The sequence below is a fragment of the Malaclemys terrapin genome, chromosome 7 (assembly GCF_027887155.1).
Source record: "Malaclemys terrapin pileata isolate rMalTer1 chromosome 7, rMalTer1.hap1, whole genome shotgun sequence".
NCBI lineage: Eukaryota > Metazoa > Chordata > Testudines > Emydidae > Malaclemys > Malaclemys terrapin.
The window spans coordinates 28,821,459-28,839,526 of record NC_071511.1 but is presented as its reverse complement, the minus strand read 5'-3'; the positions used below and the strand labels follow the sequence as shown (position 1 = coordinate 28,839,526).

The 18,068-nt window shown below is 42.7% G+C and overlaps 1 protein-coding gene across 1 annotated transcript in view; it reads right to left on the bottom strand.

The window, feature by feature from the left end:
• The window catches only part of SUSD3 (sushi domain containing 3), a 49,464-nt gene extending 32,341 nt beyond the window's left edge, over positions 1 to 17,123 (bottom strand). The window contains exon 1 of the mRNA XM_054033358.1: positions 16,474 to 17,123. Coding sequence (XP_053889333.1) covers positions 16,474 to 16,561 — 88 coding nt within the window. The 5' untranslated portion in view covers positions 16,562 to 17,123. The remainder of the gene's footprint in view (positions 1 to 16,473) is intronic.
• Positions 17,124 to 18,068: the final 945 nt, after the last annotated feature.

Below are 18,068 nucleotides of genomic sequence, written 5' to 3'. Positions count from 1 at the left end.
GCCAAATAATTAGCAATAACACAGTGCTTCTGCAACACTCCTCTGGGACGGACACCCAAGTGTCCATGGAGGTGCTTTCATCACAACTAGGAAGCATCTGCCAGTCTTCAAGAAATGATGCTTCCTGTTATCTGTAGACATGTACAATAGTTCTGGGGTTTCCAGAGGTTGTTTTAAACTAGCTACACCCAATAAAACACACACATCTCTACACTGCTCAGCTGCCTCATGCCCTTTTGTGTCAGGTGTTTCTCTGGTTTGAATTCAGCCAGGATCGAGCGTGTGCAGGAGTCACAATCAGACAAAAGCAAGCTGCAAAGCAACCTTGAGAGAAAGGAGCAGTGAAGGCTGCACATTAACAGGAGAGAAATTCTGTACTTATAAATGCACCCCGGGAAGGCAAATAAAGCACACGGTCGAAATGGGAGGTTCTGTACAAACAGTTGCATCCATTGTCTGCATTAAAAACAAGGCCTTTTTTTAATCTTGACATATCACCTTATCCTCAGGAAAGATAGTTAAGTCACTCCCCATCTATGTTTGGATACAATCTGAGCAATTAACATAACATGAATATTTGGTTTTAGAATGCTTCATTTATGATGAAATGCAAACTTTCATACTGTGCTTCAGCTGGCAACACTCCCCATTTAGAATAAGTTTCACAGCTATATAAAATGTTACCTTTGCTTTAGCAAATTGAGAGCACCACCAAATTTAAGTGGAGGCTAAAGTGCTTGCAAGTAGAGATAGGCTTCAACCAAAGCCCCACACCCAAGCACCACCCAATCATAAGAAAGACTGGATCTGGATCCAGATATGACCTTGTTCAGGTGGCCCGTAGCTCAGTGGGCCAAGCCAAAACCACAGACCCAAAGACTTCTGAGCCAGGGAAAGTTAGGAGCTGAACTTCATGTGTCTAATCGTTGTGTTTGACTGAGCTCCACTTGATGCAAGACCCACGTAGGATGGGGGGGGCAAAGGTGTTGTTACACTATCTTTGTAGTAACCTGATCCTAGGCCTGACCAGGAACTAGTTCTGTCCCCTGTGCAACTTACAGCAGCCTCGGAGGTGCCTTCATTGCACTCGGCTGCCTAGGACCCATTTTATATAGCCACACTCCATACACCAATAGCTGCAAGGGTGTAGTAGTGGAGACAGCTATACTGATTCCGATACCTGGGGACTCCCCCATGCTAGGAAGGAGTCTTTAGCTAGTGAGATAAGCTGACTTCAAAGGCCTTTTTGTGCTGCTAAAGCAGCATAAAGGGCCATAGTAGGGCCAAGGATCTTCTGTTACATCTGAACCATATATCTATAATAGGCCAAACGAAAACCCTAGATTCCAATAACCCTCATCCAATTAGTTTTTGAATTGTCCAGCACAGAGATTCCTAGTAAAAATTAGGACTAAACACGAAGGACACTTTTCAGAGACAATGCTAAAGGGGCAACAGCAAACCATCTGAATGAGAAGAAAAGATAGGAAGAATAGTAACTGGCTAGAATGGCTCCAACAGTAGCTCTTTAATGACCTGAAAAATCTAAAAAGGAATCCTACAAAAAGTGGACAATTCACTAGGGAGGAGTACAAAACAATATCACAAGCATGCAGGGACAAAATCAGAAAGGCTGAGGCACAAACTGAGTTACACCTCACAAGGAACACAAAGGCAATAAGAAGAGGTTCTTTAAATACATTAGGAGCAGGAGAAAGATGAAGGAAAGTGTAAGTCCTTTGCTTAGTGGGGAAGGAGCACTAATAACAGATGACGTCAAGAAGGTGAGGTGTTTAAGGGTTATTTTTGCTTCAGTCTTCATTAAAAGGTAAACTTTGACCAGAATCTTAAACAATATTAACAAGGGGGGGAGGGGAGGAACACAAGCCAAAATAGGGAAAGGACAGGTTAAAGCATATTTAGATAAGTAAGTTGGTAGGACCTGATTAAATTTACCCTAGGACACTTAAGGAATTAGCTGAAGCAATCTTGGAACCATTAGTGATTATCTTTGAGAACTTATAGAGGATGGGTGAGATCCCAGAGGACTGGAGAAATGCAAACAAGCTACCTATCTGAGCCCATTTTCCCTGCCAGCTTGGGACTTCCAGAGCCCTGCCTTGTTGAGCCAGACTCCAGCACCCAGACACCCAGCTCCCAATGGGACCCAAACCCCAAATAAATCCATTTTACTCTGTATAAAGCTTATACAGGGTAAACTCATAAATTGTCCGCCCTCTATAACACTGATAGAGAGATATGCACAGCTGTTTGCTCCCCCAGGTATTAATCACTTACTCTGGGTTTACTAATAAACAAAAGTGATTTTATTAAGTATAAAAAGTAGGATTTAAGTGGTTCCAAGTAATAAGAGACAGAACAAAATAAGTCACCAAGCAAAATAAAGCAAAACCACGCAATTAAGAAACTGATTACAGGTAATATCTCACCCTCAAAGATGTTCCAATAAGCTTATTTCACAGACTAGACTCCTTCCTAGTCTGGGTCCAATCCTTTGCCCTGGTACAGTCCTTGTTAGTTCCAGCAGCCATCTTAGGTGGTGACTAGGGGTTTTCCAATGACTGCTAGCCCTCTTTGTCCTGTTCCACCCCTTTTTATAGCTTTGGCACAAGGCGGGAATCTTTTGTCTCTCTGGGTCCCCACCCCTCCTTCTAAATGGAAAAGTACCAGATTTAAGATGGATTCCAGTATGGATTCCTGTGAGACCCCAGCCTCCATTCTTCCTGGGCTGGCCCACAGGTGCACAGGAAGGTTTGTAAGTAAACAGAGCCATTTACAGTTCATTGATTCTGAAGCACCCTTAATGACTTTCACTTAATATGTTTACATCAGTAATACAAGTTTTTATCTTATTCTTCTAACTCCAGACATAGAAGTAATTCATGCAAACAAATAGGAGGAACACACTCAGTAGATTATAAGCTTTGTAATGATACCTTACAAGAGACCTTTTTCATAAAGCATATTCCAGTTATATCATATTCACATTCATAAGCATATTTTCATAAAGCATATGAAGTGCAATGTCACAGATTCTATATGCTGCAGTTCTCCCTTTTTATGCAGCCTGAAGGGTATATTAATCCACAAGAAGTCCAAACTATACATCACGAAAAATGCCAAATGAGTTTGACTGACAATACTGTATATGTGATTCCCCCCCCACTTCGAATATGAGGAATATGTAAAATCTGTGTAAGTTGATTCTTCCTCATGTCTTTTATATTACTTTTTTAAAAGTGGATTTGTTCTGGTCACTGTGCAGCACTCCATGATTGATTTCTCCCCCCAGTTTACATCAAAGCCAAGTTATTCTAGTCCATAGATCTTACTTTCAGATCTAATGAAGAGAGCTATACTGAGTGTTTTTTCTAATAAAGAACTAATTAATTAAAAATAATCAAATGAAAAACAAGATTTTTAAAGAGGTCTCTAGTAAAATAAATGCAAAGTTTTTTCTGCACTTTATTAGTACATTTACCAACATATTAAAACCATAAGGTACAATACCTCAGAAAAGTAAATGTATGACTTAATTAGCCAGCACAGAAATGCTTCATCAACCTAGAAGCATTCATTTACTTACCTCTTCACTGTTATTTCTCTGTTAAAAAATATAATCAGCTGTGGAATTCACCTGAATTATGCCTGTAAGCAAACCATTCACAAATAAAAATTACTTATGGAAGTGATGTCAACTGTTGTTTTTGCGACTAACTTATTTAGTAAATGGATCAATTATTTCTGTAGTGACTCTGTCTTCCCCTTTTGCTTCTGGGTATCATTTAATCCTGTTATTGATTTCTGATCACTCCATTCCATTATAAAGGAGCTAAGGTAAGAAATAACGTACATGCTCTACTAAATATACAGCCTGGGTCTTAGTCTCCAAAATGGAGAGCCTAAACAGGATAAAATTAAGAGTTTTAAAACAGGAGTATTACTGGCCTCTCGTCAGAATTTTAACAAACTCAATCTATCAAATACTGTAAAGCACACTCAATGACCAGGCAGGCAGGCATGCCACCTAACAGAATAAAACCAGCACACAATAAATAAATCATTCTGGACAGGTAAGGCCAGTCCTGCAGTCCTTTCTAGGTAATGCAGGATCAAGTGTTAGATGCTACTTTGAAAGCCCAATCAGGATTGATTTTTGTATCACTGACAAGAGCATTATCAACGTTTACAAAAAGGAAAAGCATATATAACTGTTTCTAAAATACCACATGGTGCCAAAGAGGGGCCTGAACCAACTCCCTGGCTCTGAACACCTGTGAACTTTGGAGAGGTTCTGGATCTGGCTTCACTAGCTGGCATCTATCTTTATAAAAGGATGAAACAAAACCACTCATGCAAACAATGAAACTATGGGTCTATATCTGGGCACCACCAAATCTAGTTTGCATCTGAAATTTGCAGCTCAGGTACATTACTCAATACAACTTCCTTTCTCACCAAAGAATAATGAAAATGGAGGAGAGAAAAAAGGGTAATTCCTTCTGCTGGGCCAACTTCCCTTTGTCCTTTTTTTATGGCCCCCTACTTCATCATTTCATCTTTTCCATTGAATAAAGGTACTGCTTTGAGCAGCGGGTTGGACTAGATGACCTCCTGAGGTCCCTTCCAACCCTGATATTCTATGATTCTTGTATAAACAGCACAGCGATGAAGTGAAGTCTCAAAAAGAAAAAAAGAGATCTTAGCGAACAGGCCATTAAAAGGTAACCAAATGTAATCAAATTACTCACTGCTCTCTTGATATTCTACATGGTCTCCTGTCATCTGCAGCTGATCTTGACACTTGCATCATCCACTCTGACACTAAAGGCATTGTGTCACTTTAACATTACTTCAGGATCACCCTGTCTCTTCTTAACCAGATTTTGTGAGGCCGGGAAATAGCCTCTCTGGTGGCAATTTCATTTACTAGACAGAAAGCTAGTGAAGTCTCTAGTTTTATACCTAAAATATTTTCAGCTTCCATCATTATTTTTTCCCAGTGCTCATGAATAACATTTAATTCATTAAACACGTGCAGCCAACCATAGGATTTTTGCAGACAGTCCAAAATGATACGTTAACCAGAAGCCATGTTTTCTAATTGAAACAATGACGACCCGAAATGTTAACATTTTCCCTTATCCATATGAAAGTTCATGTATTATCTTGGGATAATGTTCAAAACATCTTGGGTCATCATACAAGAGCTGAATGAAAATTGTCACCAGAAGCAGCCGCATCTATAGTACATTTGTGATGGTTTCAGGACAATTCAGATTTTAGTCTCCAGTTTAACATCTTGCTGACGTACAGATCAAATCTCCTTAAGGGGGAAAAAAAAAAAAAAAAAAAAGCTCTTTATAGTGATTCTGTCTTTGGTGACTTTCTCATAAGGCCAATATAAGAGCCTCAGGTATAATAGAACTAAGAGTCTTTTATGAGGTCAAAACCTTTAAATCACATTGCTCGATCTATAAAGGGAGAAGGCTATGAATAGCATAGGCCTGAATATTCCTTTTATTATTTGTTAAGTATCAACTCTTTTCTTGGTGCTTTACCAGCCACAAAAATTAAGGCAGTCCCTGACCCCAAAATGATGACCAAATGAAACAAAAAGGCAAGTGCTCAAAATGGAGGTGGGAGCTGTTGTTGGAAGACATCAAACAGAAAACTGCATATGCATCACTGATTGGCAAAAAGCTTTCGGGAGCCAGTCCATGCCAGTCCACGTGGCAGAACACAATTGTTAGAGCTAGTCAACATTTCTGCAAAACGGTTTTTCATTAAAAAATGCTGCTTTGCTGAAGCCAAAACATTTTGTGGCGGTATATTAATTTTGATGACTCTGTAACAGGAAGGTTTCTGAGGTCCCAGGTGGACTCTGGTTACTAAGAGAGGAAAGACCCCCGCAGACTGAAATTCTGACTGTTCAACTCTGAAAACAAGATGTTTCAAGACAATTCTGTTTTATGGAAATGTTTGAAAGGTTTTGGTTTTTTTCCAATGCGGAATGAACTCAAATTCCAAAACCTCGAAAATTGTTGTGAAGTGGAATTGTTCTTCAGCCAGCTCTAATAACAATGCAGTATCAGCAATGGGCCAAGACCAGTTCGCAGTGAAAGCTATCAGGCTTTGCTTTTCACTACAAAGCTACTTAAACCCTCTAAAGGGGCACCACAAAATGTTTGTGGGCGGGATGGAGGAGGTGTTGGAAAAGGCGAGGAGGTTTGGGCTTTTTTGCAAAACAGGTAGAAATGAGATCTCCTTCCCTGTTCCCCATCCTTGGACCCAGTGGTAAGAATTTTTCACATAGCTCTGATAGTGAAGATTTATTAACACTTACTTGATCACCGGGGCAATTTACAGAGCAGGCTGGCAATGGCGATGATAGCAGGAATGTGCTGCAGATAGTTCATGTATTAATATATATTAGAATCTATAACACAGAGGCAGATTTTTATTTTGTTTTACTTATGTGAATTGTCACCCACATTACAGCAGCTTTATAAATTCTATGAAATTCTGTAAAATTGGCAAACCTTTCCAGTATCATGATGAACATTTTGCAAAGACAAAACTATAAATTTTACCCATATTTAGCTATCCCTCTAAATGCCTCAGTAAATTAATCTTTGATCAGTTTTATTGCCTCTGAAAACAAACCAGCAACATAATCTGAAAGTCCCCCCCCCTTTTCTTTTAATAGTTAAAAAATGTAAACAATGTACTGATAAAAATCATTTGTTTCTATCAGTGGTTAAACATTACAGTATGTCCAAAGAAGGTTGGGAAAGATGTAGTTTTCTATTTTTGCTTCAAGTAGAGATTGCCTTCATAAATTACACAGAGTTGCAAACCCAGCATGGCTTACTGAGATAAACTGCTAAATGGGCACAGGTGGGTTGGTCCAGCAGATATCTGATCAGAAAATGCTTTTTCGAAAAAGCTGTTATATTCATCAGTCTTCCTTATATTGCACTACATCATGCTGTGTTAGCCCAAAACACAATAATGCAGCCCCATAAACTAGACCTGGCCTGTACAAAGTGTCTGGTTGAAAGAAGAAAAGGGTTTAATTATAAACCAAATACAATATTATCCATAATACTCTTGTGTATATTACACAGACACACACATATATAATTGATGTGCCCTGCTAAGCCTTTAGGGATAAAGCAGTGGGAGCGATGTGCTGATCAGGTATGAGGGACTGAGGATTTAAGGTATGCAGTAGCCCTGGGGGAGAGGCGGAAAAACAGAAAACAGTTATCTGAGCACACATGATGGAGAAATGAATAAAAAATATATTACTAGAACAATATCAGGTTGTTTGCCATTTTTCATTGGTTTCAATGGTTCATTTAATTTGCAATATAAGCGGTGGGATTCAAATGCTGCCTGCCTGATGAGGAAGAAAAGAGGCCTGATCCTAAACCCAGAACAGACAATTATTCACTGGGATTCTTTGTAGTAAATATATATCAGAGCAGGCAAGTGAATCTTTCCCCTGTTACCTTTATAAAGGGAATGGAGATCCCAGCTAGCACAGAGCCAGTGTAGCTGCCTCCGAGACCTCACTCCCAGCAGCTCAATTGCAGGATCCTGTTGGGGGCGGGCAAAGGGACTCCCCAGTTGATGACCCCTTCCTTACAACTGAACTGAGCACAGTAGAGAACCTGGCTTCAGAGCTTTAATCTGCATTTGATGTATTAGGAGTCAGACCCTCAGCTGATCTAAACCAGTGTAGCCGGATTGGACTAAAAGAAAACTGGATAAATTCATGGAGGTTAAGTCCATTACTGGCTATTAGCCAGGATGGGTAAGGAACGGTGTCCCTAGCTTCTGTTTGTCAGAGGGTGGAGATGGATGGCAGAAGAGAGATCACTTGATCATTACCTGTTAGGTTCACTCCCTCTGGGGCACCTGGCATTGGCCACTGTTGGAAGACAGGATACTGGGCTAGATGGACCTTTGGTCTGACCCAGTACAGCCGTTCTTATGTTCTTATGACTTCAATGAAGCGACACCAGTATACATGAGCTGGGGATTTGGCCCTATAGAGAGGGGCAGGTCTAGCCTATCTGGTGTGGTTAAATAGAGTGTAGGTGTGTAAAATACGTATAGACAGGAATTAACACACCACATCAAACCAGATGTGTATTCTGCTTCTGACAGTGGCCTTTCCCTTCTCACAAAGCAGAAAGTTCCCTGCCGAGTGGGCCCTAGAAGGAAAATTCTGCAGCCCACATTCTCTCCTGGGTCAAAAACTGCCCAGTGGAGCGGAGTGGGAAAAGACATCAGGGAACTGGCTACAGCTCCCGAATTCTCAAACTGCCCCGGCCCCAGCATAAATTAAAACAGCCTGATGGCTGTGCCAACACACACTAACAGGCGCCGGGCCTCAGCTGAGAATTAACAGAGTCAGTGCTGGCAGGCTATACCCTGCCCCCAACTTGCTCCCTCCCATCCACTATACTGGGAGGAGGGGTAGCTGCTATCTGGTCACCCTAACTTCATACCATCTGATAGCTCCCCTAAACTGGGGTAATTCTCAGCTGTCCAGTTAGAGTCAGGCGAGTCCACTTTAAGCCACCTCAGTAGTGCAAAGAGGCAGGCTCAAGGGGTGAGAATTTTGCCTGTATCTTCTCTCCCATGCTGGATACTGGCCTGTGCATGTTTCTTTTGCTTTAGAACAATGAAGGCTGTTCTTTAACTGGTTTTCTGTTTTAGACTGCTAGGTGTGTACTAAAGAACTGTGACCTAGCATTCGCAATTGTCAGCGAATAGTTGATTTTCTGTAGAAACCAGTGTTAGTTAGCAATAACATGTAATTTGTTGTGGTGATAGAAATCACTCATGTATTGAGAACCCAACCAAATAGACCGATTTAACAATCTTCTCTGCAGTCTTATGACTATGTAAATTTTTTCACTGCTGAGGTCAGACTTCAGGATTCCAGATCCTTTTCATGGTGGGTGTGGGGGTATAAATAAATAGATAGATACAGATATGGTGAGAATGCGTGTGTGTGTGTGTGTGTGTGTGTGTGTGTGTGTGTGTGTGAGAGTGAGAGAGAAAATAATACTGTTAACTGGCACAGAATTAACCATGTGCAAGGGTTTAAAGGCGAACAGCAACTTGAGCTAAAAGCCATAGAGGATGAATGTTTTATCTTTACAAGATCTGCTTATGGACTTGATTCTGCAAGGTGCTGAGTATCTTTGATTTTAGCTGGAGTTGTAGGTGCTAAGCATCTTGCAGGACTGGATCCTGTAATAGGAATTAATGGATCCCAAGAGAGATCTCTCCAAATCTGAGAAGAAAAGCCACAAATGCTGCACAGTACAATCCAATAAATGCACATTTTGGCTTCCCTGATCATGAGGATTAGCGAAAGATGACAGGAACTGAAAGCGGCTTACTGTTGTTTACTACTGTAATGAAAAGGAAAAGCAAAGTGAACCATTGTAGATTAGTTGTAACAAAGCTGCTAGTGTCCCGAGCTACTGTACCAAAGCAGAGCTGTCCCTTGCCCTTTCTTGCAGAATGTGTATTTGAAATACTGAAGACCTGCATCCCTCCCAACTGCTCTTCCCCTTATGATTTGTTTAAGTAATTTATTGTTGACTTTAAGAGTGGCATACAATGGCCTGCAAGTCTGTGCATTTAAACAGAAGATACAATAGGATATTCTACCATTTGTTTTTAAAATGGCAGTCAAGTATTAGTCCATATCCAGGAAATGACAACAACAAGCCAAACACTGCAGTCCTTACTCACTTAGGCCCAGATTTTTAAAGGTATTCAGGCACTGATGCACTCATAGAATATCAGCATTGGAAGGGACCTCAGGAGGTCATCTAGTCCAACCCCCTACTCAAAGCAGGGCCAATTCCCAGACAAATTTTTGCCCCAGATCCCTAAGTGATCCCCCTTAAGGACTGAACTTACAACCCTGGGTTTAGCAGGCCAATGCTCAGACCACTGAGCTATCCTTCCCCCCAGCATTGCAACACTGCAACTCCTGATTTAGGAGCCTAAATCCCACCAATAGGCAATGGGATTTTGGGTAAGTGCCTAAATCCCTTTTAGTAATGAAATTTAAGCTCCTAAATCAGTTAGGCATTGCAATGCTGAACTCAGCAACACCAAAATACCTTTAAAAATCTGGGCCTTTGGCAAAACTACCACTGACTTGTATCAGAGATTTGACTGCACAATGGGAGTTTTGTTTATGTGCCCCAATAGTGAATGCACCTTGCTTTCTTTTTGTGAATGGTTCAGCATTTTGTAGCTTATGCATTTCAAAATATCTATGTCATCTAACAAAAACAAGCAAACAAAAGAAGGGAAGCACGGAAGGTATGACAGTATTCCAGCAAGGCTGTAAATCGTTTCAGCATTATTCTTATCTGTTGATAAAGCCAATACTGATCTGTAAAATAACTGTTGCTTATCAGCTACTGCAATTGAGAAAAAACATGTTAGAGTCTCCATGCTGAAATTAACATGGGAGTGAATGGGTTCAACTGAAATAATGTATCCTAAATATTAAGAGGTGAATCCTGTACTCCTTAGTCTATATAGAAAATAATAGGAGGCTTGCCTGAGGAAGGAGAGCAGAAATTAACACTAGATACTTAACCAAAAGCAACCAGTTCTCTTTGATTTAGCTCTTAGGCTAGAAATCTTGTGATGTCAGGCTCTCTCTTGGGATTTCAGGGCTTTCCCAGTTCTGACATGATGGGAACAGCCAAACCAATAGTTCTTTTGTATTTTATCTTCCTGGTGACACCAAAACCAGAAAGCGTAGAGCTATGTGACTTCAGATTTTTAAAACCTCAAAGTTTCAATCCAAACCAATTGGCTCCATCCTTAGCTGAAACTCAGAAGTTGAGATGTAGTTCGCCTGTATAATCTGAGTAATTAATTTAAAACTAAATCAGACTAAAGCACTGGCTAATATACTGCAGGGAACAATCTTGCATTGGCAGGGATGTTACTGGACAACCTAATAAATCTCGTCCACCTCTGTTTTATGCTGTTCTAGGATTTTATGAGCTATACAAAAATTGTAATAATTTTACCTTTCTGTCACATAGGAGATAAACCCACATATCTATCAGCTGAAATACTGTAACCTTTACTTCTTTATCTTATATAATCGAAGATTTTACTTTGATCTCAATGGGAAAAAATGGAAAAAACTACCGGACATATATTCCAAGTTGTCTCACAATTTGCCCAGTGGAAACTTAAGAAGTTAAGAAGAAGCCTGGAGTCTTTTTCTTCCCAAGTCTACAAACTCAAATGCATCATGGGATCACAGGAAAATAGCAAAGACCCTCTTGTCAGTCTTTGTACAGAGCAGAGTTGTTCATGGCTTTGAAGAAGAACAAGCTTACTTTTGTTCTTCCTGGACAAAGGAAGAGTAACCATAAAACCTCTGTGCACATGTTCTCTTGGCTTCTTCACTGATAAGGGTACCAATATACTTCAACACCAGTCTGCAATTCCAAAAAGCTCTGAAGTCTCTTCCTTGAGGTGCTGCTACACTAACCTTCAACACTAAATGGTTCCATGCAGAAGATCCACAAAAGAGCTACAAACTCCAAATCAGTGAATGATCTGGTGAAACACACAAGGAGTCAGGGCAAAGCTAAAGTATAGCTATGCATACCCCACACTGGAAAAACAAAGGGCCAGATCCTCAGCTGCATCAGTGCTGTGCATGGCATAGCAGGGGTGGTAAGAAACCACTATTACAGCTCCCTCCTCCCTGTATCTATGCAATCAGCCCAAGGTGTAACTTACAGCAGCTTCAGGGCTGCTCTGAGCTGTGTTTGGCTCCAAAAGACCTCAATGGGCTATTCAAGCAGCTGAGGGGGCAACAGAACAGAGGAGCACTCTGACCATGCTCCCTTTCCCAACCCTGACATGCCACCCACATTAGAGACCACAAACTGGGGGCAGGGCAGTTACATTGGCTCCTTCCACTAGGAGGCTTCCCAGGTAACCAGTTACATCAGCATTCCAGATGCTTTTTTAGAGCAGTGCGAAGGAACTGGGGAGGCATCGGAGGGGTGGACAGTGAATATTTGCCCACCAGAATAAATACGAACAATAAATTTATGCTGCTCTGAGTAGCATTAACTTGTTCCTGTCAAAAATCCACAGTGCTATGGAAAAGGTAAACATGTTTGTGGATGTTTAATCACACAAGCGATGGGGTTGGGGAAAGATGTCATCTCAGCTTTGGCAAAGGTACCGGGAACAGTCTGCCTCATCTTTCCACACACTATGCCCTTTACTGCAGACTCTTCCATCCCGAAATGTCTAGTAGTGCAGTGCTCTGCATCTTCCCCAGCACAGTTTCTGCAATACTTTGATCTCTTTGGTGTGTGGCTTTAGCCATGCCCGCTGCTGGTAATACACATTTTATTTTGTGACTGAATAGTATAATACAGACTAACGTACATAGATCAGGTTTAAAGTACCCTCTTGAGGATCTTAGCCCACTGCCCAACATTTTATCACAAAGGAGAACATAACACCCTATGTTGGAGTCTATTTTAGGTCAAGGTGAGAGTGTGCCAGAAAAACCTACACTCAGAAATCTGGGGAGGTAGCATCATAGAAAGTGGAGCATGTTTGAACTTCACAGCTGGGAATTTTGAGGAGCTATAACTCCCTTTGAGTTAAAAATCTTTTAAAAGAAGTTAGACTATGCAGATGAACATCTTTTAACTTTTCTTTAGTCTTTTCTCATTAACATATTAATGCAAACAGACATGTCACATCACTTTTCTCATGGACTGCAAAAGGAATGCCTGAGGGAGTTTGTCTACATAGATCATTATCACCAGCTTCTCATTTGTGGTCTGGAAGTTTACAATGAAGACACTCTACTTGCGCAGTATGAAAAATGATCACCAGTAGTATGAAAGAGGAAAAACGATCTTGCACAGTACAATAGTTGGCCTGGGGGAACTCAGTTTGTCACCAGCACTCTTCATATATCATTTCTCCTACAAATATCCCTGCATAATTTAAAATGAGACCACATTATTTAAGTGTCTCAAATAAAGATATAATTCTAAATTATATGACAACTAGTCCATGATATTTAACTTTTGGTTCACTATCCAAACCACTAGTGCAGATTTAAAAATTATGTCAGAGTCAGCTAATTCAATGAACAGTTTTTTGACGATGAATTGGTATTTAAGTAAGATTAAATTCACGCGGAGAAGGGAACGGAACTGTTCAGTAGCCCCAGAACAGATTTCACCTCACCAACTTTTACACACATACTCGCACACACATACGCGTGCATGTGCACACACACACACAGAGTTTGCCAGCCTGAAACAGACATTAATTACAGCAACAGAATACATTACTGTCAACACAGTTATTCTACATTAATAAATGTAAATTGTTGTTCAAAATATTTACTGAGGCCTGCCATAAGTGCATAAGATGGGCTGGTTTGATAGCCTACAGCAGGTAAGTGTTATATGCTACCAAACAATTAATTCATTCAAGGCCAGATTCACCCTGGTGGAACCAGACTTCTGAGGTGAAATACTGGTTCAGTGAAGTCAATGGGAGTTTTACCATTGATTTCAGGGGGTTCAGGATTTCATCCATGGGCCGCACTGGCAGAAGGTCTGAGCAGGATCATGATGGGACAAGCCACCTACAAGCCCTGTTTCACTTGTGGGCCCAAAGCAAAACCCCAAAACTGACCTGACACTCCTGGAGAAGGGAGCAGAGCCACACAATTTTACAAAAGTCAATGATTAATACTATTAGCATAAAAGCAGAGCAATACAATCTGTGTTTACACATAGCTCTTAATTCTCAATACGTGTTTCCTAAAACTTGGTTATTTTTAATAGGAATGGTTCTAATAAATCAAATGGATGGTTAAACATATGTAGTGGACATAATGTAAAGCATTACCAAAAAATGCTGGACTGAACGTGTCTGATCATTTCTACCAGTATGCTAAAATGAGATCACCAATATAGCCTGTTAGAACCACCCAAGCAAATTAAATCAGTGCAGTGTGGCATTCTTGAGGCCAAGCTGAATTCTGAACAGAAAGGACGGGATTTTCAAGAGCAGTCAGCACTTGGTAACTCTGCTCCCATTAAAGTCAATGGTAAAATGCCCTAAATATTTTAGGGCCAGATCCTGCATCGGGTTCCACTAGCATCAAGCCTCACTGAAGCTAAAGGAACTCTGCACAGGTGCTGGGATCCACGTTGTCAGACTACATTGCAGAATTGGAGCTTTCATTTGTGCCTTAAATCTTTTTTCAACATGTAAGTATTGTATTCCCCTAAATCACTGTACAGGGAAAACGAGATGTTCTCATTTTCTGCCAGGTCAATCTGTAGTTGTCAGGAGATTATTTCATTTTAACAACAGAGCTTTGAATCTGCTATTACAATGAAGATGTATTCCTTTCCCTTTTAAAGTGATGCTCTCATTTCACGTCTATTAATCTAAGCATTTCTTAGACACCCCCACCACACTGTATAATATTTATTTATACACACACACAAATAAACTGACTTCCAACTTTTTACCATAATTTAATTCCATTCCATTATATTTAAAGTTCAATAACATTCTTTCTAGAGCAGCCTACTTAATAAGGTTAGTCATTGCAGCCAGCTTATCCTGCATGTGTTGGCTTAAAAATATGGTGCATTCCTTTTATGTTTGTTTCTTCAAAATATTTGCACAGATCAGACATACCAGTACTGCATAACCAAAAGTGCATAACAAAGTGAGTAAAGTGAACTCACTGGGACTTTTCCCTGAGTAAGGACCGCAAGATCAGGTCCATAATTAGTACTTCAGTGCAGTAGCTCAGCATTTTCTTAAACACATTCAGATATGCTTTGGGTCCCAATAAGAGAAAATACTGTCTAGTGTATGAAAGCTGTTAAACTTCATGCAAACCAAGGCAATGGTTGTTGATACCGAATATTTAATCAAAACTATCACAGCAGGCAGAGAGATTTAGGAATAGAATTTTTCCTCTAAAGGCAACGGTGTTTATGACTATGATTATTGTAAATGGAATCACAGCTCTGTAAAAGATCTTGCTAGTGAACATGCTTTACAAGTCCCAAGCAAGCAGCTCGCATTTTTCTTTCTAACTATATTATGTCAATATTCCACCTTATCTTTTTCAAAGCTTTTAATCTGAATAGAGTCTTGACAGCTTTTCAATACAATTACACCAACGAACATGAACCTTTCCAGCCATCACTACCACTAAAAGGCTATTATGAAATGATTACCATGGAATTGCAGCTGCATTAGGGCCAAGTCATTTGCAGAGACTCTCTTTAATGTAAAACTCTTTCACTTATCTGAAAAACTTTGAGACGGTGGTGGCTGGTTAGAAGGGATGGGTCAATTCTTACAGGAATGAATCCTTTGCTCATTGAAGTCAGTGGCAAAATGCCCACCGAGTTCAATGATGCAAGCTCAGCATAATTACCTGCATAGAAAAAAGGAATTCTGTGTAGGAGGTGATACCAACAGAAACAGAGATGCACCTTCAGATTGAGTACTCAGGCCTCTCCTCTCAGATTGGCCCAAACAGTAACTCATCTTTGGCTCTGACTGAAAAAGTACAGGAAGCAAAGCTGATTACTGCAAACTCCCTTCTTAAAAGACCAAGGAGCCTGCATCATGGTGTGGTCCTCGCCTGAAATAAAGGAATCAGTTATTCCTAGGATACCCAGTGCCTTACAGCTTGGACTATTATTGTCCTGTGCTTATAACACTGTGTTATGCGGGTGCATTCCGTTAATGAGAACCTTCAGTGCGTTTGCCAACCCATCCTCTCCCTGCAAGAAGCCAGCTTATCTGATGACCCCGTTTGACACCACTTGCCTCCTTGGAGCTAAGAGTCCCAAATCCAGCAAACTGAGCTATGGCGACAGCAGACAGTCAGGAAGTCAGTACCAATTAAGACCATTTCAAGGGATCCGGACACATCGACAATGTTTGACATTCAAAAAGCCGCTCTCCTTGGAGCCACCACGCAGCTTCGAGTGCAAGTTTATGGTGTATTTCAAAACCGCACTGGAGCTGTCTAACCCGGCTGGGGGAAAGGTGACCGTAAAAAGCTGAACTCAGAGGCTGCTCCCTGTTTCCTGGAAGCGGGGTGAATCCCCAGCAATGTGAGTGCCCCCGTGCACAGCTCTGACCCTCCCCGCTTCCCCGGGAGCGCAACACCCAGAGGGAAAGCAGCCGCCTCTCTCCAGCGGCGGCATCCCCCAACGCCCGGCTGACTCCCTGGCCCCGACAGCCAGGGTCCCTGCACCTGGCACAACCGCTCAGCCCGCGTGGGGGGCTCTTCAGAGCTGGAGTCACCCGCTCAGCTCGGCGGGGCTGCTGCAGCTCCGGCTCCCTTACCTGTGTAGTTATTCGGGGCATTGCGCCCGTCCTCTCGGGGCCCGCCCGTCCTCGAGACATCCAGCCCGGAGGCGGTGGCCGCTTGCATGGCTGGCGCCCGGGCTGGGGTTGAGCCAGGCGAGCTCTTCCCGCAGGTGCAGGGTTCGCCGCAGCCCCTCGGAGGCGGAACGATTCGCCGCCCAGCAGGACACGCGGCGGCTGCCAGCCCCGCCGCGCTGCTCAGTCCCGAATGCCCCGGGCGCGGCTGGAGAGCGCAGCTGGGCCGGGGTTCGCCCCCTCCCGCCCCCAGCAGACACACTCACTTCTCCTTCCCCAGATTCGCTGCTCTCATTTCCCCTCGCCGCCTGCGAACTGCAGCAGCAGCCGGGGGAAGCGGGCCGGCACCGGAGGAGACCCCCCCACCCCCGATCTGCAGAGCTAGCCGCTTGCCCAGACTGGAGGAGAATCGTCTCCTTCCATCCAGCCCCTTTGCGCTCCGGGCTCCCTTGGCAGCCAGCTCCCCTGCTGCTGATCTAGCCTGGGCCAGGCGCTACACCGGCTCCTCAGCAGCGGGCACTACAGAGGCTGCGAGCCCCGGCCTGACACTAGGAGTTAGGGGGGCTGATAAAGGCAGGCGAGAGCCTGGGAACGCAGCTCCCCAGCGCAGCCCGACCTGCCAGAGAGCCGTGGGCACCCACCCCCGCAGGGGCTTGGACGCCGGCTTGCTCCAAGACGTGGCTCTTTGCCCGTTGATGGCTGGCGGAACTTCCAGCCAGTGCTGTGACGGCAGGAGGGGGCTCCTGGCGATCAGCAGGCGAGGGTGGGACCCCCTCCGCCTTCTTGGATGTCACCCTTAATCCCTGGCCTTGTCGCTAATAACATAATCCCCTCCACGGCTGCCGGGGCCTGGCTGACCGGCTGGAGGAAGCTAAACTGAGCTGGACTGGGCTGAGGCTGCAGGCAAGTGTCATCTGCTTCCCCTGGGATACCTAGTGATGAGGAGAGGGAAGTCCCAGAGAGCGAGGGCAGATGGTGGCTATATGGCGATTGGCATTTCTCGACTCAGGAGGGCGCTTCTCACATCCTCAAAAACAAATGGGAGGCAAAGGGAAGGTGCAGAAAAAGGAGAATGCGGGATCAAGGAACAGAAGCAACACAAAGGTTGTAGCTGTATCTATGCAGGGGTCTTTACTCTGCAGGCAATATTACTGGGTTCGGCTGTCAGCAAGTGTTCCCTTGAGTGGCACCATCCATGCACCCAATACTGCACTACTTGACAGCAATGGTCATTACTGAGAGCAATAGAGTTTCAAGGCCCCCCTATACCACTGAGCTGGAGAACTTCAATCTAAACAGATAAGGCGGACAAAGGATGGGAGGAAGGAAGCACTATTAACATTTTACACATGGGGAACTGAGTTGCAAAGATTAAGTAACTTGTCCCACATTTCTCAAGAAGCCTGTGCAGACCCTAGTCTCCTGAGTTCCAGTCCAGTGCTTTAACCACAAGATCATCTTTCCTAACTTAATTGGACATCAGCCATCTCAATACTACTTACAACAGTGTTACCACAGTGTTTGGGGCCATTGCCGCATAATATTGGAGGATTTTTAAG